At 41.7% G+C, this 21,495-nt stretch overlaps 2 protein-coding genes across 3 annotated transcripts; one reads left to right on the top strand and one right to left on the bottom strand.

The window, feature by feature from the left end:
* Positions 1-26: 26 nt before the first annotated feature.
* Positions 27-4,579, bottom strand: Med (Smad/Smad4 homolog Medea). Its single transcript, XM_017181393.3, has 9 exons — positions 3,756-4,579; positions 3,163-3,434; positions 2,688-3,042; positions 2,299-2,538; positions 1,562-2,164; positions 1,176-1,479; positions 948-1,116; positions 751-889; positions 27-689 (listed from the first exon to the last, which is right to left on the bottom strand). Exons 1-9 carry the CDS (start codon positions 3,817-3,819, stop codon positions 478-480), a joined length of 2,358 nt encoding a protein of 785 aa, XP_017036882.1. The 5' UTR covers positions 3,820-4,579; the 3' UTR covers positions 27-477.
* Positions 4,580-4,761: 182 nt separating this feature from the next.
* On the top strand, positions 4,762-19,738 carry CycG (cyclin G). 2 transcript variants are annotated; one of them, XM_017181384.3, is made up of 6 exons: positions 4,762-4,889; positions 14,680-15,497; positions 15,624-15,863; positions 15,924-16,298; positions 16,366-16,580; positions 17,897-19,738. In XM_017181384.3, exons 2-6 carry the CDS (start codon positions 14,700-14,702, stop codon positions 17,970-17,972), a joined length of 1,704 nt encoding a protein of 567 aa, XP_017036873.1. In that variant the 5' UTR covers positions 4,762-4,889; positions 14,680-14,699; the 3' UTR covers positions 17,973-19,738. The 2 variants fall into 2 exon arrangements, with proteins under 2 accessions (XP_017036873.1, XP_017036874.1); XM_017181385.3 differs by lacking the exon at positions 4,762-4,889 and adding an exon at positions 5,995-6,426.
* Positions 19,739-21,495: the final 1,757 nt, after the last annotated feature.

Below are 21,495 nucleotides of genomic sequence, written 5' to 3'. Positions count from 1 at the left end.
CTACACTCAAAAAACGCATGCACTCGTTCGTTTATGCTCTGTTTATTACACTTATATTACAACTACTTGTTTTGCTTTTGCCTTATGTGTGTACGTTTGCATTTTACATCATATGTATGTATTTATGTGTGCATCGATGTTTTTTTTCTTATTTTTGTTTCGCCCGTTGGCTTGGATGATTGTTGCAATGCTGTGTGTATGTTTCTGGTGGTGATTCGCGTGGCAGGAAATGGGCACCGAACTAACACTTGCCGCCTTGTCAATGGTCGCTGTGTGGGTGTGCGGGTAAGTTTGTATATTTAAATATATTGTACATAAAACTAGATGCTTAGCTGCGTACTTAAGACTGCTCGCCCACTTGTTCAATTTTTAATTTTTTATAAAAATCATTATTATTAAATAATCAAAGGCAAAGAAACATAAACGTGCAAATGAAGACCGGAAAGCTGCCCTTAACTGAATCCTAAACGTAGATGATTAGGCCGCCGCTCGCGGCCCATCGATGGGCATGGCGTGGAGCACCTCGTCCAGCAGCTGGAGGGCGCGATGCAGGTGCACCTCGATCCAGCAGGGCGTCTCCTTAATCGACTGTCGCGGATAGTCAGGTCCCCAGCCCTTGACGAAGCTCAGCCGCAGAATGCAGAGGCGACGCAGATCGTCCACACCAATCCCAGCGGCTGCAGTGATGCCTTAAATAATATTTTAAATGTTAAATTAGTTCTTGAAATGTTATCTTGTGTAAAAACTTACTTCTACCACCGCCACCGCCGCCGCCGCCCATCTGCTGATTGGCCACGCCGGCCACGGCTGCTGCCTGAGCTGCGGCCGCTGCCTGGGCATTGGTGGCCAGTGAGTGCATCTGTTGGTGGCACTGGCGCAGGTCAAACACCTAAAAAACAGAGTTTATAAGCAGGCTTTTTATGTTTATATTTCTATTTATATTCCACCTTAATGCAGGCCGCCGGATAAATCTTGTGCACGGCATCGCCAGGCGTGCGACCCGCCTCGCGATCCAGATAATAGCTTTGTACGAACACCGAGTTGTCGCTGAGGCAGCGCAGCCAAACGTCGCCCTCGCCACGCAGGTCCAGCTGCACGCCCTTGCCAATGTGCAGCCTAAAAATTGATAATAAATAATAAACAAGTACATAATAAAAAATCCTTAAGAACCCCACCTGGCTCGCTCCGATTGCTCAGTGCGATGAACATTGCTGAGGGCGCCCAGACAAAAGCGATTGCCGCCGGAAGGATCCACATAGCCATCGATAATGACGTTCGGTTTCGCTGATGGCACCTTAAAGGTCTCGCCCACCTGTGTGTCCAGCTCGAAGTAGGCTATGGAACACCAGTATTCCGGTGGTGGTTGGCGCGAAAGGAGACGTGGCTGTTGCTGCGATTGCTGTTGTTGTTGCTGCTGTTGCTGCTGCTGTGGTGGGGTTTGTTGCGGCGAACCCAGGTCACCTGAGAGCGTGGAGTTCCCTGAAGAAAAAGAAAAATTATCAGGATGATATTCAATCGTCCGATTGAATCTATTCGATTGAATTATGAAATAAAAACTTACAAAATCCTCCTGGCAGGGATCGCGGATCGGGCGGTTGCATGGACTGCGTATAGGTGAGTGTATTGGGACCTGTCCAGGTCCCTGCTGCACCACCTCCCCCGCCAGCTTGAGCTGCCACACCACCAGCAGATCCCGCATTGGCCTGCACTCCAGTCGGTGGCTGCTGCTGCTGCTGGGCGTTGGTTGGAGCAGCGCCAAAGCCACCAACGGATGGAGTGCCTCCCCCAGGTCCCGACTGTGACACATAGCCGTTTTGCTGGGCATGCACAGTGGACGGAACCGAGCCACTGCCTCCCCCTCCTTGCATCTGACTGCCGGGCGGCGGCTGGCCATAGTACTGTCCAGGGCCAGTGGCCCCATTGCTGCTATTAACACCTCCATTGGGAACACCCCCCGCCTGCTGCTGCTGCTGTTGTTGCTGCTGCTGTTGCTGCTGCTGCTGTTGCATGGCCAAGGCGGTGGCGGGATCTGTGGGGGAATTAGCCTGGTTATGGTGCACCCCATTGCCCTGGGGATTCTGAGCCTGCTGCTGCTGGGGCGGAGGTGGGGGCGCCATTACAGGATTCATGGGGCCAGGCATGCTCGGCATGCCATGAGGTACGGCTGTAAATAAAGTTTAAGGAAGAAGGATGAGAAACTTAGGGCGAAATATGAACTAACAAATGAACAAAACTAAAAAATAAAAGGGATTTAAGAGGTTATCTTAATTGATTATCAAGGACTTTATTGGTCCTTACAGAGCGGATGTGCGGCAGCCTGGGCTTGGGGTTGGGTTTGCTGCTGCTGCTGAGGGTTCGGCGGGGGTTGTGGCTGCTGGGATTGTTGCTGTTGCTGCTGCTGCTGCTGCTGGGAGGCCTGGCCGAGCCGTGGTGGAGGTGGCACCATCCAAGAACTGCGCGAACCCACAACACCATCCTGCGGCTCAATTTTCGGTATTGTACGGCCGCTGGGAAACATTGCACTCAAGGGATCGCCAACTAATAATAACAACGAAATGAAAAGAACCAAAAATAGAAACAAAACGTTAACAAATACAAAAGAAATAAAAAAAAAAAACACAAAAATCTATTAAATTAATAAAATCAAGCCAAGAAAAGAAAAAAAAAAAACAAACCATATTCCTTACCATATTCACCAGGTCCCTGTGGATAACCGTAGCCGCCGGGACCCACCATCTGCGTGGGATGATGCTGTATGGTGCCAATGTCATTGCCATCGATATCCATCCCACCGACAAGCGGACCGGCTGAGTACTCGTCCTTCACCAGGCGACTGGGTCCCGACTGCAGGCTGAGGCCGGACAGATCAATGCCCGGCGAGACGACGCGCTCGTAGTGGTAGGGATTCACGCACACCGAGTCGCACTTGAGATCGAAGGCAAAGGCACAGTACTTGACGTGCTTCAGCTCGTTCTTGTGCAGATCCGGCCAGCGCCAGATCCGGGCGTAGATCACGTGCGGGAAGCCCTTGCGACCGGCCACCTAGTAAGAGTGAAACGGAAAAGGTGATAATCGTACATTTCCCAGGTTTGCTTCGGAACCGAAAATACCCGCACGGACGCCACTCATCCCCGATAAGAGACGCGCGTCCATTTACCTCACCTGCAGACGTCCATCGAGCGTGCGCTGAATGGTCACGCACTTGCTGGGATGGGCTCCGTTTGTGGTGATGGCCGTGATCAGCGAGTCCAGTTCGTCGCGCTTCTCCTTCAGCTTTTTAACCAGCGACTCGATGGCTCTCTTGGCGAATCCCTCGCTCTCGCCGCCCTGCCGGTGGCACATCAGCGAATGGACAATGCTTAGACAGGCGTCCGCCGATGTGGGCGCATTAGAGGGCGGCGGCGGGGGCATTTGCACCATGTCCCGGACAATTACTGCGGGAGGAAAGGGATTAGTTGTTCTGTAAGGTTTTAATCTTTTTCATAAAATGTTTTAAAGCCTTATATTTATTGTTTTAGTTTGAATTAATTAATTATTGCTTCTGCATTAAATAGTTTGATTTGTTTAGAATTTGTTCAATTAAATTCTTTTTAATTAAAATTTTGAATTTAATTCCCAGCAATATCTGACAAGGATTTCAGGGATTAAATTTGGGCAAAAAAAAAAAAAAATGAAATATAAAGTGTTTGTATTTTTTGTTCCGCCTTATGGCGAACATGTGTGTAAAACCCAGAGATCGACTTGAAAATACTTACTATCCTGCGGGGCTACGGCGCCGTACATGTGGGTGGGCGGACCCGCCCCCGGACCGCCGCCCATGCCAAAGTCCTGGGCCAGGCCCAGGCCACCTGCATGGGCATCCACTGCGGCGTTGTTGCTGACCCCCCCGCCGCCGTAACCGGATCCGCCGGAGCTGCTGCGCCCGGACTCGGACGAGCCGTACCCGTGACCGTAAGCCGCTAAACCGTAACCGGACGAGGGCCACAAAACGAAGCCGCCAAGGAGCCGAAGAGCACAGAGAGGGGGTGGAGGGAAGCACACACACGAGGGGGCCGCCGGAAAACCGACAACGAAAGGCGAAAAAGCACCAAACAAAGGCGGCACGCGAATCTGAGCACAAAACAAACGGCCGATAGCGACGCCTGGGTGTGCGTGTGTGTGTGGGCTTGGGGGGTGCTGCTGCTAATCTCCGAACTCCCACCAAGCTGGCGTAATTTCGCTGCTTTTCCTTGCGAAAAGTCTCTCCGCGGCTGCTCCGCCTCTTCCTCCCCTTCTTCCTGGCACAAACACACTCGCACTGCTCGCCACACACACACAGAGGCAGGAAACTACAAAAGTCTCCTTCGTTCTATCAGCTTTCGAGCGTTATTTCCACTATTTTCTCCACAAGTTTCATTGTCTGCTTAGTGGTAGCTTCTTGGCGAGCCCAAAGAACACAATTTTCCGCAGTTTCTCGTTTTCTTTCCCGTTTTCCACCCGATTTTCCTTTTCTTTTTTCTCCTTTCCCTTTTGTGGCTTTGCGGAGAAATACTAAAACCAAATTTAAGTCGGTGACGGGATTTCGGCAATCTTGTGGACTGGTCGCACTTAATTTTCGAATTGTTTAGGTCTTTTTACCATGTAATACATTAAAAATGACTCAATTTTTAAGGCGGCTACCTAAATTTTTAATGAGATTGCCCCAAACTTGTAAAATTATGTTAAAAATATCACATGTGAAATTTTTCCAAAAATACCAGATTAAGTCCAAAAATATCGATATATCGATACCTTGATTGATTTTTCCCATCCCTAGTCAGTTCTCGAATTCCAATTTGAGAATAAGTTTATATTTTTTGGTTAAAGAAAGAAAAGAAAGCAGATACTGATCAAAACACAGAGGCATCCGGGTAAGTGACTCGGACCAATTTAAATCGCCTAGCATCAATTTCGGGAGTTGTTCAATGCGTAAATCGAACTTGTTCGCAGACCAAAAATCAATCGCCACGCGTTTTTTTTCCATAGTGTGATAGTGTGTGTGTGTGTGTGAGTGAATGTGACGAAATTAAGGCAACTTTCAGATGGAAATGCATAAATTTAGGTGAATCCAGGCCTTAAATGGCTTTAATTTGCACTTAAGACCACCTTCTGTGGCATAATTATTCACGAACATTCCAGGGGTACCATTTCATTCATATCTGTGTTTGCATGTGTGTGTGTCACAGGTTGTTGTTGCCGACAATTTCTAGAAGTGCGAGTGGAGACCCTGAAATAGCTCACCCCCTACCCCAATCGCTCCTCCCCCTTTCCGAGTTTAGTAAAAATTCCCTTGGCAACAGAAATTAGTTTCTCTTTCGCCGGGAAAATGCACTTCTTCCCGTTACTTTCGAATCTAGCTGGCTGCGTAATATTCATGTTTAAAATCTAATCAGAAGTAGACGCAACGCAGCGATCACTTGATGGAATTTCAGTTGATAAAAATGTAAATAGAGATAGAGTAGTAGTAGTACTTTTTTTTTTGCATTGGCATTGATAGTGAAATATGCAGGAAGTTTCCATTTCCCGCATGAAGAACAGGAAGAGTCTTGTTCTCCTCCCCTCCCCCGCCCCCTTTTCTTGTTCTCTACAATCAGTCAGTGTTTCTCTGCCAGCAATAGTAGTCTTTTTTTACGATAGTATTTCTGTATTAAAACATTTAAATGGTAACCTAAAGTTCCCCCTTTGAATTACGCGCTAGTTTCCGGGTAACCAGACTTTTCATGCACGTCGATCTGGTACTTTTGGTCGCTCGGGCACGATCTACCAGCGTTGCCAGACGTCTCGGTCTCAGCGACCAAAAGTACCAGATCAAAAAATATCGCGATTTCGATATCATTTTCAGGAAAAATATCGGAATATTGATATTTTGACAACAACCTTATTTCCATCTGGATTTTTTAGCGGGAAATTTTAACTTTTGAGATTTTTTAGGAGAGCCCATATCAGGCCACACTGTTTCATTCCATTTTCAATCATCGAAAAAACAACAAACAAAGAAGTACCGTTTTTAGACGAGCGCGAGCGTTTTTAGTGTCTGCTTAGAAATAGAAACTTTTACAATTGAACGCGGATTAAATGCTATCCAAAATGTACAAGGCCTCGTTAAAGCGCGATTAAATGACCGCACCGCAGAAACAGTAAGATGCGCAGCTGATGGAGAAAAGCCCCATCCACTTTTTAACTGGTGTGTGGGAAAAATCGATCGAAAAACTGAAGAGAGTTCCAATTGTGATACAACAAATAAAACAACAAACAGCAGTACAAATTAGTTAACGTAGTTTAGCGAACTAAAACAGCAACAATTATACACTATTCTCAAGTGCAATATCAGAAGCCAAAATTCGCCAATAACTAAAGTTCATCTCACATTCCTGCGCAACACAAAAACAACAAAATGGCTGTAATAACGTAAGTGCACCAATATTCAAGTAATAGGCGAAAAAGTCGATATATTGCAAAAAGGAAAGCCAAGGCCTCGCTTAATCAGATGATTTTTGTTTGTTTGCCAAGCGAAATGATGGAAAATAGGGAGAATTACGAGGCATACATACAGAATTCGTTATATACATTTCGTACGTACGTGAAAAAAAACAATTTACGGGTTTGTTCCACTCTCAGTCGTTTCACAGCTGTTTGGCTGGTGTGTGTATGTGTGTGTGACTGAGAGAGTGGGTTTTGGGGTCCGCTATTCATAGGTCGTTGCTAGGGAGCGAGCGAGACGGGGACTGCAGGGGGCTATGCTGCCAGCCTTGTGTGTGTGCGAGTTTGGGGCTGTGCTTTTATGCAAGCAGTACAGTACAACATAGCAATGGCCTTTGTTTGGCAACTTGTTTTATTTTGACTAGAAACTAGAAAAGTTATTCTGTATTGCTGCCTCCCCCTATTTGCATACATCTACATATTTGCTTTATTTTCAATTTACGTCAATTGTTTACCGCCCTCCCTCCCCCGCCCCCATTTCTTGTTCTCCCCACAATCAGTAGTGTTTCTCTACCAGCGTTCCGCTGCTCACACACACTCAGGCTGCAAACAAAGGCTTGCAAGTGTGTGTGTTCCCATTCGGATTTTGCCTCATATTCACACACACACACACCAAGGCAGCAGCCTGTACGAGTGTGCGTGCGCGGGCTTGAAATTGCGTCAGCCAAAAAATGAAATACAAAGTAAAATTGAAACTGCTTGTTTTTATTTCAAAAATCTTTGGTAGATTTCGGAAGCGCAACTGGTTTTGGTTAAACGCACTTCAAGTGTCAGCTTGTTATTGCATTCCGTCTTTGTGCGTTTTTTCCGCCGTTTCTCCTTTGCTTGATTTCACCTTCAGCATTTTTTTTGTTTTCTGGGTCATATTTGTTGATTTCAATTTGTTGCGCAGCCGTAGAAACCGACAACATTGCTTAATTTGTTGATTTTCATATTTTCCATAGCCTCCAAAAAAGTAAAATAAATACATGTCATAAAACGACCCCCACGCACGCATACCAATGCAAATGCTGGTGTGTGGGTGTTTTCTGCGGCTTCTCCGCCATCACGCCTCTTGTACCGTTGTTTTATTTATTCCTCTTCACACTTGTTTACATGTAAAAAAGGTTCCTCTTTGGTACCCATCTTCTATTTTCTACCTAACTTTTGTGGCGGATGAAGAATAAGACGAGACAAAGGTAGAGGGCAGACTGTTTGCCCTTAACCCGTAGGTGGGCTTTGTCCTTCTAATCACCACTTGCTTTCTTGATTTATTAATTAAGGTTCAATATTTTCAAATGTAGGCTTTTCTCTTGTTGGATATTTATTTTGGGCTTGCCAACCCCTATTTACTTCCTCCACTTACATGTGGTATGATAATAAACGCATTTTTAGCTGTACAAAATTCAAATATCGAGTTTAAAATAAACAAATAGTGATGTGTTTATATGGCCCCGACTCCATCTGTCATCTATTGGCGGTAGGAAGGCGCCTTGGCTCAGAATTCGTCTGCCTTCTACCTGTTTACTTGAATTTCAGTCTGCCATGAAATTGCGGTGTCTGCCAAAAAAAAGACGCCAAAGTCCAAAAGTGAAATTCAATGCTCGAAACACTCGCTCTCTTGACAACAGCTGACCATCCCGAATCCGAATCGGAGTCCCTCCGTGATTCAGAGAGAGAATGAATGCCACCCAGGAAAAGCACTCAACTGCACCGATTTTAACCCCGCTTCCTGGTAATTCTCCCGTATTTTCAGCTCGTGCCAAGCCATCGACTTTTCGAATCCCACCCCTTTTTCTTTTTTTTTTTCCTGTCTAATTCAATTTTATAAAAGGTGACGAAAAATTCCAATATTCCGGAGTGCAGCTGCCCTTGTGTTGTACCTTTATATTTCTTGCACTGCAGCTGCCTTTTTCTCTGGTGGCATTTCTATGGGTTTTGTGGCGATAAGATCGAATTGCCTTATCGAGCCTCTTGCTTACGTCATGGAATGTTACGAAATGTCCTCACCAACACTCTCATTGATAACGTAGCGAATCCCCCGGGCTATAAGTCATCATTGGGATTGCACTTATCTAAATGTCAGTCCGAGAACCTTGTGTATTATAATGCCAGTGTGCTGTACAAACAACCTGTAATTGAGGCAATACGATAACCTACATGATAATAAATGTAAAAAGCTTGGATATGTCGGGGGAATGTAGATGGAATTATGCGTAGGTTCTTGCAATTATTCAGGGCCCGGACCAGTCATTACTTGTAATCGGTGAAATGTTTCCCAAATGATTAATATTTACTAAAGGCATATATTTCTTATTACAAACCTAAAACATGTGAATCACTGCCAAAGGTTACCTTTTCCTTGGAGACTTCAAGTCTCTCTCAAGAGAGACCATTTCCTCTCTAAACAAATGTAGCCTTTGCATTCTACTAGTAGTTTATGTTACGAGTCTCTCTCCTTTTGTTAATTGTTTTTGGGACTTTGAACTACGACAGTGTTCCGTGTGATTAGCACTCGCTTATCATCCATTTGGGCACGCTCCTCGCCTCGTTTGTTTCCAGTGACTCTGGCTTTCGGTCACGTTCACTTTACGTCAGGGAAATTCTTCTTTTACTGCATTTCCGTTGATAATGCCCAAAGGGGGCTTGAGTGCACTGCAATTATTTGCAGTCACACGATCGGTCGATAATGCAAATCACCACCGAAGTCCATTGACAGATAGACGAGACGGCCAATAGACTGATAGTGATAGTTTTGACTCTACTTAACATAGCTCATGAATTTCAAACTAGACTAAGGCGAAACGGGCTCGGCAAAGGTCGATCGCCTGATACGAGTGCGAGAGAACGGCGATTACCAAATGGGCTATATATTCGAGTACAATGCCCGCTGGTCGGGTCTCTTCCTCTCTTTTTTCTAATATCTATTGTTGTTTCCGCTTAAGGTTTGTTTTCTTTTCCTTTTTTTTTTCAATGCCTCGAGAAACGTCGTATTATCTTTTGTTCGTGGATACCAAGAGATAAATTTCGTCGTATCTTTTCCAGCACATGCCACTGCAGCAGCAGCTGCTGCTGCGCCTGCGCTCGATCTTTCCTTTATAATATTATTCCCCCGCTCCAATTGTTTGCTGTGAACTGCTGCTGGGTCACTATTTAAATTGTGAAACTCAGTCCTGTCAGCAGGGTGGAATATACAAGGCTTTTTGGGGGTTGCTCTGGATCTAAGCCACCCCGGAAAAACTGGCTGGGCAATTTCCAATGTTTCCGTTAATTATAGCCCACGGCAAAGTCAAAGTTCTTTGCACCTCTTTTTTAAGACACACATGAAATAATCGAAGAGTTCAGGTCTGTTAGGGGTTGACAACACCTTTTACGAGGTGTTTCGTTCAGGTTGTTTTCTGTCAGGATATAATAAAAGAAGAAATGGTTTTTGGTGAAGAAAGAGAAAATTTCTTGTAAATAACTTACAGTTTTAAGGGTGGGAAATATTATTTTGAGCGAAAAACCAGGAATGACTCTTAGATTATAACTGGTTTTTTAATTAGAAAACCTTATTCCTTACAGTATAAAATGCACGTTATAGATAGAGTAGTTAGATAACAACAATGATTGAGCCAAACAGAGTGTAGGATAACTTTCTCTATTTTCTTACAAAAAAATAAACTAAATAAATAAATAAAAAACATAAATATACCAAGTTTATGTATTATTCTTTAATAATTTATTTTGAAATGTCTGTTTTCTTTTTAAAACAATCCAGAACTCGTTCTTTCACCCATTGGAAGCCTGTCTTTACTCACGTTTCCATTTTTTTCCATAAAAATCTGGTCTTCTCCGCTGCTCTTTCTACCCAATCTTTAGCGATCTTTCTCCTGCACACTCTCTCTCTTTCCGTCTCTTTGTCTGTCATTTCTTGACCTTCATCGCCGACGAAAATCAGTCGATGACGATGATAAATGAACAAACCGTTCGTCGTTTGTCGATCGCTTGGTTCTTCGGAAAAAAATTAAAAACAAAGCGTAAAAAATAAAAGCAATTGCCCTCTCTCTCTGTCTTTGTCTGTTTAAAAATCATATGTTGACTAGGGAAAACATTTAGCTTTTAGTGGCACTCTTTGTTTACGATCCGGATGGACTCACTTTCGTTTTGGAAACGCATCTCGGTTTATGTTTTTCGTCTTTACCACACCTTAAACCTAAACTTTCAATTGCAGTCGAGGGATTTATTTGAGCGATGTTGTTACCTAGTTAAAGACAAAGAGAAGCTACGAAAATATTTCACACCTGTCTCGGCCGCCCGCCGCCTTCCGTCTTTTACGAAAATAGGCAAAAAGTGAAATTTTTTGTATGCTTTATTTCGTATTTTTTACAGTAAAAAAAATATGGCTATAGCTCTTGGCATATTTACTATTGTGTGTGTGCGTACGTGCTTTGCGTCAGCAGAGAGCGAGCGCGCGCCAAAAAAGAAAAACAACACTACGACTCAAATCAACAACTAAAAACAACAACAGTTTTCGAATACGAAATAATTCAGTTGAGAAATTCCGATGCTATTTATGCGCTTGTATGTGTTTACATACACGAAATGATTTAAGAGCTGTGTATATCTCTGTGCCTCCAACTGCAGTCGAGCATAAAACCTTGGCTAAGATCAAAAGTGCGATAACATTTTGTCTAGCTACAAGTTTTTTTTCGGTCTTTTTGCTTTACTTATTTCTTAGTTTTGGGTGAGCTGTTCCCGCTATAATTATAGCCACCTTTGTTCTGCTTTCGGTACGCCCCGAAAAAAGTAGTATAACAATCTGTTATTGTTCCAAAACTAAGAAAAACAATCATCAGATGTTTGTTCTTAATCATCTAATCTTTAATATTGGTCACACCCTCATGATAACAACAAAATATCTACAAGATAAGCTTATCAGGGAAATAAAAAACAGAGTTGGTACTCTCTTCGAGGGGAATCAGATAGTTTATTCTTCTTTGGGATATTCTAATATCCACCGTTTTAGGTACCTACACTTTATTTTTTACTGTGCACAGAGGCGCTTTCAACATATAATTCTCATTGTTATGCTTTTGGTCATTGTGTTTATGGTCTTTAGCAGAGCGTAAAAGTTGAACTTTAACCGAGCTCGCTCTGTGGCCTTACCGTTATCACTGTTTTTCGGAAGCAGAAGCTTTTTTCTGCTTTAATTTTTAAGCGCTTTAAGCTGCGATCTCTTGTACCTAATTTCATGCTTACTCAGCAGCTTTGAAGTCTTGGATATTCCGCCTGCTACCCCTTGAAACTCGTTTCTGGTGGGCGGTGGGCGACCTTGAATTGCTGCGGCCCCAAAAAGCTTGTTTTGTTTGGTTATTGTTATTGGTTGTTTTGATCAGTGGCTTTATAAATAGAATAAACCAAAAGAAACGGAAGTCTTTGGCTGACAAACTCTGTTTGAATTTAGTATATTACTTATTGGTTTTTACTCCCCAATGCGTCATATCCATGGGCCCCGCATCTGATTCACATATTGAAAGATGATTCAGGGTGCGGTCGGAATGTTTCTTTGACCTGATTATGTTAAAAAAAAAAAAGAGTCGGAGTCATCAAAATGGGGCTTTACTTTCAACTTTTAAAAGCAAAAATTCACCAAGAAAAACTGGGGAATTGTATAGGTTTGTGGAGAATTTATAATCTTTAAGAACTTAATGATCACCGATCTTAAGCTTTATATTTTTAAGGAAGTTCTATAAATGGACCTTAGACTGCATTTTTGTGCTTCTCACCTCGTTTATGATTATATTCACTTGGTGTAGTAGCTTAGTTGCTTTTAGCTGCTGTTTGTTTTGCTAATAAGCAGCCTTGTTTGTATCTGGTTGGCCCTGAAGCAGGTTAAACGCTTTAAATTACCCCTCACAACTGTGGTTGTTTTCGTATGCAGATTGAGGATGACTCGTAATGACTGAAGGCAAAATAACTAAAGACCGATTCCATATTCTCTTCGGTTCCCTGAACTCCCATTAAAACCACGATTTAATTTCCCTCTCGTTGCATCTATAAATAGTAGCTCTATCCCTCATCACTGTCAGCTACTTGGAGTCTTCGGGCACCACCATCTGGAGGCAATTGTCTGGGCTTTATTTACGCTTTGTTGCCATTTCCTAGTTCCTCTTCGAGTGTTTCGGGATTTGTTTGGGTTTGCATAGTTTATGTCATCTATCATCTAATTGTTTACACAATCTAAAGTTTCTGTTTTGGTTATTTCGGCAAGAGAAGGAGAAAGCCACTATATTTAATCTCCATTGGTCTGGGTTTTCCTCTCTTTCGTTCAAATTAAAAACTAGCACAATATGGTGGCGGCGGCGTCCGTTTGCTCAAGTGTTTATATGTAGATTTGTGCTTTTCATTTGTTCAAGTTTTATTAATCGGGAACACACAACTCTGGTGTGGCGGAAGTGTGAAGAGATATAGAAGCACTCTCGAGAGGCGTTGTTTACCCCTTTTAAAGATTGTTTGCTATTTGTTAGGGTTAGGGAATATTTTATAGAAAAGGCTTTTTACAAAATTGTTAAACTTTATGTTTTGGCTTGAAAGGTTTATTAGAGCATTTATGTTGTCAAAAAGTAATGACTTGTTAGAATTAGGTACATACAAAATCCTTATATTAGAACGATACTGGATCAATATTTGACGATACTTTCCTATTCCTCTCTTTATACAATCCAAAGTTAGTACTTTAGGTACCCTGAATATAAATTTAAGTTATTTTCCGAAATTATTCCCTTGATTTTGGAAGGTCACTTAACAATATCCGCACTTCAAAATGTTTTCTGTTTTATTATTGTATAATTAAGATACAAAATACGTTTCTTGTGTGATTCTTTTCATGTTTTTCGAAGCCCGTACATATTTCTTGATCTATTTACGTGGTTTACCTTGAGGCCCCACATCGATTGCCCCTCTTGTCGTAACCTTGTGTCTGTCCGCGCGATTTGAATAAAAATGTGTCACACGCCGTGGCCTAAGGTCGATGATTACTGTTCAAAATAAAATATATATTCCAATGCCAAACCATTGTAGATTTTATCCCAGTGTACGGACGCTATACAGGCTCAGCAAACAAAGTTCGTTAAACGCATTGAACACGAAATATTTCGAAAGTAAAACAAAAACAGGGCGGAGTGCAATGCACTTGCACATAATTACTGAATTAATTTGCATGCCACACTCATTCCGTTGACTCTTTATTTTAAAACACTGTAATAATATTTTAATTTCACCAACCCTTTGCAGCTCGTAAGTTTTTCACATTTGAATTAAGCACAAGGCGATATTCAAAAAAGCAACTATTTAACTATAAACAAAATTAGCTCAGCGCAAGAGTTTATTATCGTGAAAAGCACCGAGCGAACACATAATAAACCAGACCATTTAGCGCTTTGCACAGAAATTCATTTGGTTTTACGAATTTCTGAATATATATTTTTCATTAAATATTCGAGCGAGTGACAAGTGCAAGATCAGAGTACGCCAGACAAGCCATAAACAATAACGACTGATAGCTAAAGCCTTGATAAATCCAATTTGCTATCGTTGATCTTGTCCTTTGGTACACTGCCCGCATCAAGTCCTCGTCTCTTACCATTGTCGAGGGTTCGTTTTGTTTGTTTGCTGTTTGCAAATCGTTGTAAAGAATTGCATTAAGGTCACTGAACTGCTGAGGGTATTTCGAATTGCAACCAGCCAGGGCGTCTCTGACAAGGATCCCTGAGTTCTGCGACCAGTGTGTGCATAACAAGTAGCAAACAGATTCGTTTTATTTTCGGTGGCACTTCTATAGAGGAGAGATACAGTTTTCTCCCTGAAGTGCAAGGTGTTTTTCTCTGCAATTAACCCGCACAGATCTTGAGCTGTAGATTGAGAGTTTCCCTCTGTAGAGACTCGCTGATATCGGCCCCGAAGGCAAGTCTCTGAGATCTGTGTGTTAGCTGAAAATAAAATCAAACAATTTGGCGCTAGAGGATAGCGAGAACGAAAGGTAGAATTCTGCTCCTTTCCACTTCTCCCCTTAGCGAGAGAGTTACATATCTTGGCCTAGTTTTTCACTATTTTTTGCAATTTCGCGACACTTTTTGCAACCCCTTGTGAGGTTAACGAAAGCGTTGTGTCTAAAAAAAACCTATTTCCAATTTGCAACCAAAAAATATAAAAATACAACAGGTACTAGGCCAGCCCTCACAATGTCTGTCCCTGTACGCTACTCTGCTGCCGCCGACGAATACGCCGCCGAAGTTGATTGTGAGTTGGAGTTGGAGAGCTCTCAGCAGCAACAGTTGCAGCTGCAACAGCAATACGCGGAGCAATACCAGTACCAGCAATACCAACGCCAACGGGAGCAGGATATCGCCTACTATTGCCACTTGCAGGCGGCGCGGCAGCAGGAGCAGTTGATGCAGCAGAGGACATCGATGTCGTCGTCGGTTATGCCAGGACTCGACTTGCCGCACCAGGACCACCAGGAGAACGCCACCAACAACAACGGACACGGATTACTACTCCACCACGCCATGGACGCCAACAGCATCAATGCCATTCTGGTCGATGACGAGCAACCCTCAACTTCGGCCCAGGCGGCTGCCGCTGCTGCTGTCTCTCTAACTGGAGCTGGAGTATCCGGTGTTCCCACTTCTCCAATTGGTGGTCCTAATGGTGCCGGCAAGTTGCTGGCCAACGGCATTAACCACAATGCAGAGATGCCAACTGATTGGATGAGGATTGCGGACGAGGGCAGGTATGGGACACCGGGTGCTGCTGGCTTGGAGTATCAAAAGTATGAACAACAACAACTCGAGGATCTGGAGGAGGGCGAGGTGGCAGGTGCCGTCGGAGGCAACAACAACAATGAGCCGTCGCCATCGAAGAAATTGGAGGATCAACTGCACGCCCTCACCTCGGACGAGCTGTACGAGACGCTCAAGGAGTACGATGCCCTGCAGGACAAGTTCCATACGGTGCTGCTGCTGCCCAAGGATTCGAGGGTGAGTCTACTGTCTGAATTAGGGCTGGAAACACAAATAAATCGATAAAATTAGATAAAAAATAGATTAATTGGGAACTTTCCCATCACTTGACCAACCTAATCTCTCTCTCTCTCTCTCCCTTAGCGCGAGGTCACCGCCGGCGGACGAGATGGTTCCGCCTATGTCCTGCGCTGCCTGAAGATGTGGTATGAGCTACCCTCCGACGTCCTGTTCTCGGCCATGAGCCTGGTGGACCGTTTCTTGGATCGCATGGCTGTCAAGCCCAAGCACATGGCCTGCATGAGCGTTGCCTCGTTCCATTTGGCCATCAAGCAGTTGGACCTGAAGCCCATACCCGCCGAAGATCTGGTTACAATATCTCAGGTGGGTTTTCCCTGTCTCTAAATCTCCACAGTTTGGCTTACATATTGTTTCCCTCCTCAGTGCGGTTGTACCGCTGGCGATCTGGAACGGATGGCCGGCGTGATTGCCAACAAGCTGGGCGTCCAGATGGGACATGCACCGATCACATCCGTGAGCTACCTGCGCATCTACTACGCCCTCTTCCGCAATTTGGCCAAGGAGATTGGCGGTGACTTCTTCAAGTTCTACCAGCAGCTGATCAAGCTGGAGGAGCTGGAGAATCGCCTGGAGATTTTGCTGTGCGACGTGAAGACCACCGTGATTACACCCTCGACTTTGGCCCTGGTGCTCATCTGCCTGCATTTGGATTTCCATATCAAGGAGTCGTACACGCGCGGTAGTCCGGAGCTTAAGCATGTCTTTGAGTACATTCTCTTCCTGCAGCAGTACATGAGGGTAAGTTTTAGAGAGAGTGAGGAGAAGGTTTGATCTGAAGCTAATGTATATATGCTTTCCCCGACAGATTCCCGATCGCGTTTTCACCTGCGGTTTCAGCATTGTTTCGGGCATTCTGTCTCACTACAACGGGCAGAACAAGGCGCCCTACAAGCAGCGGCTAGTCTGGAAGTTGTCCAGTCGCACGCTGCGCGTCCTGCGCCCGATCAATCGATTCTCCTCCGACCTGCCCACCATAGAGGAAGGCATCTCCAATGCCCTCGACGATGGCCTGCGTTCGAGGTGAGTTTTTCTGGGATTATATATGTTGTTATATTTTTAAATATTATAAATTTTTTTGGGCTTCCTAAAGATTATAATTTATATAAATATAAGGAAAGTATTATCAGGGATATAAGACTAAGAATAAAATATAACTACCGACAAATTTTGAATAGAAAAACTTATTTTCCCAATGAAAGTAAATTCGTATTGTTAAAATTCCCCCATAAAAGCTTGCGGATCTCTAGATTCCTGCTTTATTTTTAGTGATTTTTCGTACGTATATAATCTGGGTATGTAAGGCAAATGTGTCGATGACGATCTGAACGTTTTTTGGCGTAAACAAGTTTCTAGAATATTAGCGATTCCATTATCAGCGGCAGCAGCAACAACACAATTGTCATGAGACTGGCTGGCTCGCCCACTTCTCCGCTGCTGCCGCCGCCTTCCCCTTCTTCGCCCATAAAAACACGGCTATGTGTGTGTCTTTTATATACCTATTTGTTTTTTATTTTCGCTGCCCTTGTTTTTTGCCTGCCTTTTCGGCAACAATCTTATCGTTCGCACGCACATAGACCGCTGCGAGGGTTGCGGCAGGAGTATAGCTAACATATATACATATATATCCGCTAGGTATTTGTTGTTTGTAGGAGAACCTACCTATATCTATAGGTATACTTACCCCTCACAGCTGTTGGCCGTCCTTGAATTCTCACATTGAACTTAGACAAGACTGCTGCAGCTTGTTTCAATGTCATTGAAATGAATTTCTATTTTCATGTTTGTTTTCTAGCTTTCTTTTTCCCTTAGACTTGGTGGCTATCTTATCGCTATTATCGCTGTTCTTGTGGTTTAGTCATAAAAAGTTTAGAGAGTTCAATGCACCATTTGGCGGAGTTGCACATGAGCAAAGGTTCCTTTTTTTTTTTGCCAAATTTATCAGCTGATTTTTTGTTGTTTAGGTTTTTGCTAATTACGAGGGGTTTTTCGGGGGACCTTCAACTTGAACTCGTTTAATTGATTGCCCGTCAAGATTGCTAGCGGGTTGCACAATCACCCTGAATAAAAGGAAAATGCAATAGGGGATCTAGGGAATTTTCATTAGAAGATTTGTATAGTTGTACAAGGCTTACAAGCGTCCAGAAATAATTAAATAATAGATCATTTATAATTAAATAATCAAATAATAATTAAATTATAAAAAACTAAATCGTAATACATCGGCCACAATATTATTTTCTTAAAAATCGAAACAAATAATTAAATAAAAATTAATAAATAATTATTTTTACAACAAATCCAACTTGTTACTCAACACATAAAAATCCTCTTTCCAGGACCGAGAGTATTAGCTCCGAGGAGGAAGAGGACTGGCCCACTTCACCCATAATTCCAATTTTCGAACAATGTTAGTATCCAGCCGCCAGCCAGCAGCAGTAGCAGCAGAAGCAGCAGGGACCATAGCTGGAACTGGAGCAGCGGACAAGAAGGAACCAACAACCAAAAGGCCGCGCGGCACACAACAAACGCTCCTGTGTTCGCCCGTCATCCAGCCTCCGGGAGAGTCAACACATACACATATCCTCGGAGAACGAGACACGAGCCTGAAAACAGCAGAAGGAGGCGGATGATGGGTGCAGGAGGAGATTATCTACATCTTCATCTTCTTCGTGTGTGTCGTGCGAGCAGCGATCCATCTGTGTGCTCGTTTAGAGTAGGTAGCGATGTATGTGTGTGTATATTTTGCTAAAGTGCATCATAATTATTTTGGCATACGTGTACACGTACGTGTATTAGCGCTGGTTCTAACATTTAAGAAACAATTGAAATGCGGGTGGGAACCCCCTTTCGCCGCGTTTTGTGAGGAGAGGCGACCACGACCAGTGGCGCCTGAAATTTTTTCGATTTATTTTTGCGGCAGACAAAAAAATACGTGAAAAAACCAACAAAAGCTACCAAGAAAGCAACAAAAAAATATATAAAAACAAGAAAATAATGCTGCGGACCATCATACAAAAGATTGATGCCGTTCCGGATCATATTATTCGAGATCAGTGAGAGAGAGAACATGATTTGAGAATTGCGAACCCACAAAAAACCAATAATCACATCTGGAATGGGACAGCAATTTTTTGCGTGAGAGACCGTGAAAAAAAACCACTAAAAAACCATCAAAAAAGCAAAAAAGAAATTAGAAACCGAATTAGTTTTGTAAAAAATTTATGTTCTCCGTGTTCGTTCCGCTCTTATATCAGTTATGTAAAATCCCGGTAAGAAAAAAACGTCTGAAAAAATCATAAAAAACTATAAAAACGAAAATCTATAAAAAAAAGTACAAAAACCTAAAAGATAAGCTGAACCAATCAAGCCACAAAAACAAGGTCAGATCAGATTAATCTGTAATTTTAGCCGCGCTCAAGAAAACGAAAATAAATCCCAAAAAAGTAATAACTATATAATTCGCCGCCTATATTGACTAAGAACTCTTAACAATAATAATAACATTAAACATTAAACAAAATGATGAAGAAAACCACAATATTGTAGTGTGTGTGTCTAGTAGATTTTTCTCTGTATAACAAAAACTTAAAAGCAAAAACAAAACAAAAACACTAAACAAAAAGCGAACTCAATTTCCGCCCTAAAAAAAGTACATTTTGTTATTAATTATACAAAAGCAATCATTCATTTGGAAGGCCTTAAAATTTAGTTCGTTCCAAGATGAGTGATTTTTTATATTTACCTATTTTTCATTTTTTTTGTTAAATAATATTATACTGTATTTATTAAAACAAAGGATATTGTAAAAACGAAATTCATTTATATGTTGTACCATCTAAAAACCTAATTTTAAAGCAAAAACCAGCGTTGACACAAAACCCATCCAAAATGACAACAAATTCAACTCCAATTGAAGCGCGGCAGACTTTGCTCCGAAATTATGATGCAACATTTAGCAAGATGTACGAAGTTAAACATAGAGAGTGTGTGTGAGAGCAGGAGAACTAACGCAGAGCATAAAAACAATTGAAATTTGAAAAGATTCTATACATTTTTCTCGGAAAACTAAACCAAACCAGTTGCTGATGATCAGAATGTCTGTAAATTTGAATAAAAATGCGCTTGCCAGCCACTCCACGGTTTCGGCATGCAGTTTTTCAATGAATATTTACAACAAACCTAGCCTGTTTTATTTATTTATTTATAATGTGTGTTGTGTGCGTGCAGTTTGCAGTCCAGTCCAGTCCAATGGCAGCCGCTGACTCCACTCGAACGAAATGTGAGTACCAACCACAATTTCCATACTCCCCAGATCCCAGATCCCAGATCCTAGATCCTGTGCACACGGACAAATGTAAATAAATAAAATCCAACAAAGGCAAGGACTTTGCTGTAAATATTCATGTACACTCATCACATTTTAAAATCTTTGTGCAATAGTTTCCTGTAACTTTTTAGAATGCCAATAACTTTGTTAACACGGAGAGTCGAACGCAGAAGTAATTAATTAATTAATACAATTAATATTTAAGCGAGAGAGATCAATGTGTTCAATTGCCTGGCAGAGTAACAAAACCTAGAAAATGAAAAGATAACGAATTTTTAAGCTTAGTCTAACTTTTTAGTAAGAGCCAATTGACAAATAAAAGCGAAAGGTGAAACGAAAGCAGGACACGGCAACGGAAGTCTAGAGCTAAGTTTTTCTACTGCCACTACTGAGATGAGATTTCATAATTTTTAACAACTAGCAAATTTTACATTGTATTTAGCGACGAGTTAGTTAAATATTTGCAATGAACACATGAAAAACAATCTCAAATATTGTATAAATATATATAATTTTAGCCTTTACTTTTATCGAGCTTCATTTTTACCATAAATTTGGTTGAGGTTATCTTATCGGTTAGGATTATTATGCAGCCGCAAAGGCGAAATGAATTCATTCTGTACATTACTCATTTTAATTTATTCGAAATTATCAGAACCTGTAATTAGATTCTACTTTAGGCGTCCAACAAGAATCATTCTTAAGCAAAATAATGGATCATTGTGTAAGGAAGGAGGAGAGATGCAAAACAAGTTGCTTAAAGGCAACTAAAACTCGTGATTTAAATCATTGTACACACATTACAACAAAATAAATGGAAAAAAGTATTATTAAATGGTAAATGTAAAATTGTGTTTGGTTTTTGGGATGGGCTGTAAGATCTATTAAAACTTGGAAATATTTGGTTTGTATTTAAGGTTTATGGAAAATGTATTTTAATCTTAATATAAAATATTAATATTACTTTACAAAATAGTTGGTTTTATTTTATATTAATAATAATTAATGTTTACAAATATAATAATTAGACCAACAAATCATTAATTTAAATTCGGAAAGCTGTTCTGAGTTTGTTTTTACAAGATTAATAAATCTGCATACTGAGTTTAATTTATTTTTAAATTACATTTTTTTTTTTTAATTTTTTAATCATTTTAACGGTGTAACTTATAAATTAAAAAAAAAAATGGCTAGAAAACTTGCCTGTTGATGCTAATCAAATATATATATGATTTATAGGGTCGGAAATGATTCCTTCACTGATTTTCATACTTCTGACTAAAATTATAATACCTGCAATGGTATATAAATAGATTGTCTTTGATGGCCTAATCTAAATTTTATGTATAACGTGATTCTGCTGAACGCGCCCAATAATATTTATTGGCCTGCCCAGATCTCTATCGATATTCTCCCTGGAGGTTTGAGACCCAGCTAAATTCCTGTCGATAGACATTTAAATGCTTTTCATTTGAATCAAATAAATGAAATGAAATATATTCTTTATTAAATTGCTTTTTATTGCTTAAGATCTTGAACAATTAAAACATTAATAAATGGAAATTACGCTATTTTGGGTTAAACAATAGATATGTCGGGCTATCGATG

Source organism: Drosophila kikkawai, chromosome 3R (genome assembly GCF_030179895.1).
Source record: "Drosophila kikkawai strain 14028-0561.14 chromosome 3R, DkikHiC1v2, whole genome shotgun sequence".
Taxonomy (NCBI): Eukaryota; Metazoa; Arthropoda; class Insecta; order Diptera; family Drosophilidae; genus Drosophila; species Drosophila kikkawai.
Note: the sequence above shows the minus strand (reverse complement) of the source record. Positions and strands in the feature narration are given on the sequence as shown.

Excerpts from the sequence above, each read along its gene's own strand:
- CycG (XM_017181384.3), top strand. The coding sequence starts at position 14,700 with ATGTCTGTCCCTGTACGCTACTCTGCTGCCGCCGACGAATACGCCGCC. Across the intron at positions 15,864-15,923 it reads ATCTGGTTACAATATCTCAG|TGCGGTTGTACCGCTGGCGA; the intron begins GTGGGTTTTCCC and ends TTCCCTCCTCAG. Across the intron at positions 16,581-17,896 it reads GACGATGGCCTGCGTTCGAG|GACCGAGAGTATTAGCTCCG; the intron begins GTGAGTTTTTCT and ends TCCTCTTTCCAG.
- Med (XM_017181393.3), bottom strand. The coding sequence starts at position 3,819 with ATGGGCGGCGGTCCGGGGGCGGGTCCGCCCACCCACATGTACGGCGCC. Across the intron at positions 3,043-3,162 it reads CGCTCGATGGACGTCTGCAG|GTGGCCGGTCGCAAGGGCTT; the intron begins GTGAGGTAAATG and ends CACTCTTACTAG. Across the intron at positions 2,539-2,687 it reads ACAGGGACCTGGTGAATATG|TTGGCGATCCCTTGAGTGCA; the intron begins GTAAGGAATATG and ends TGTTATTATTAG.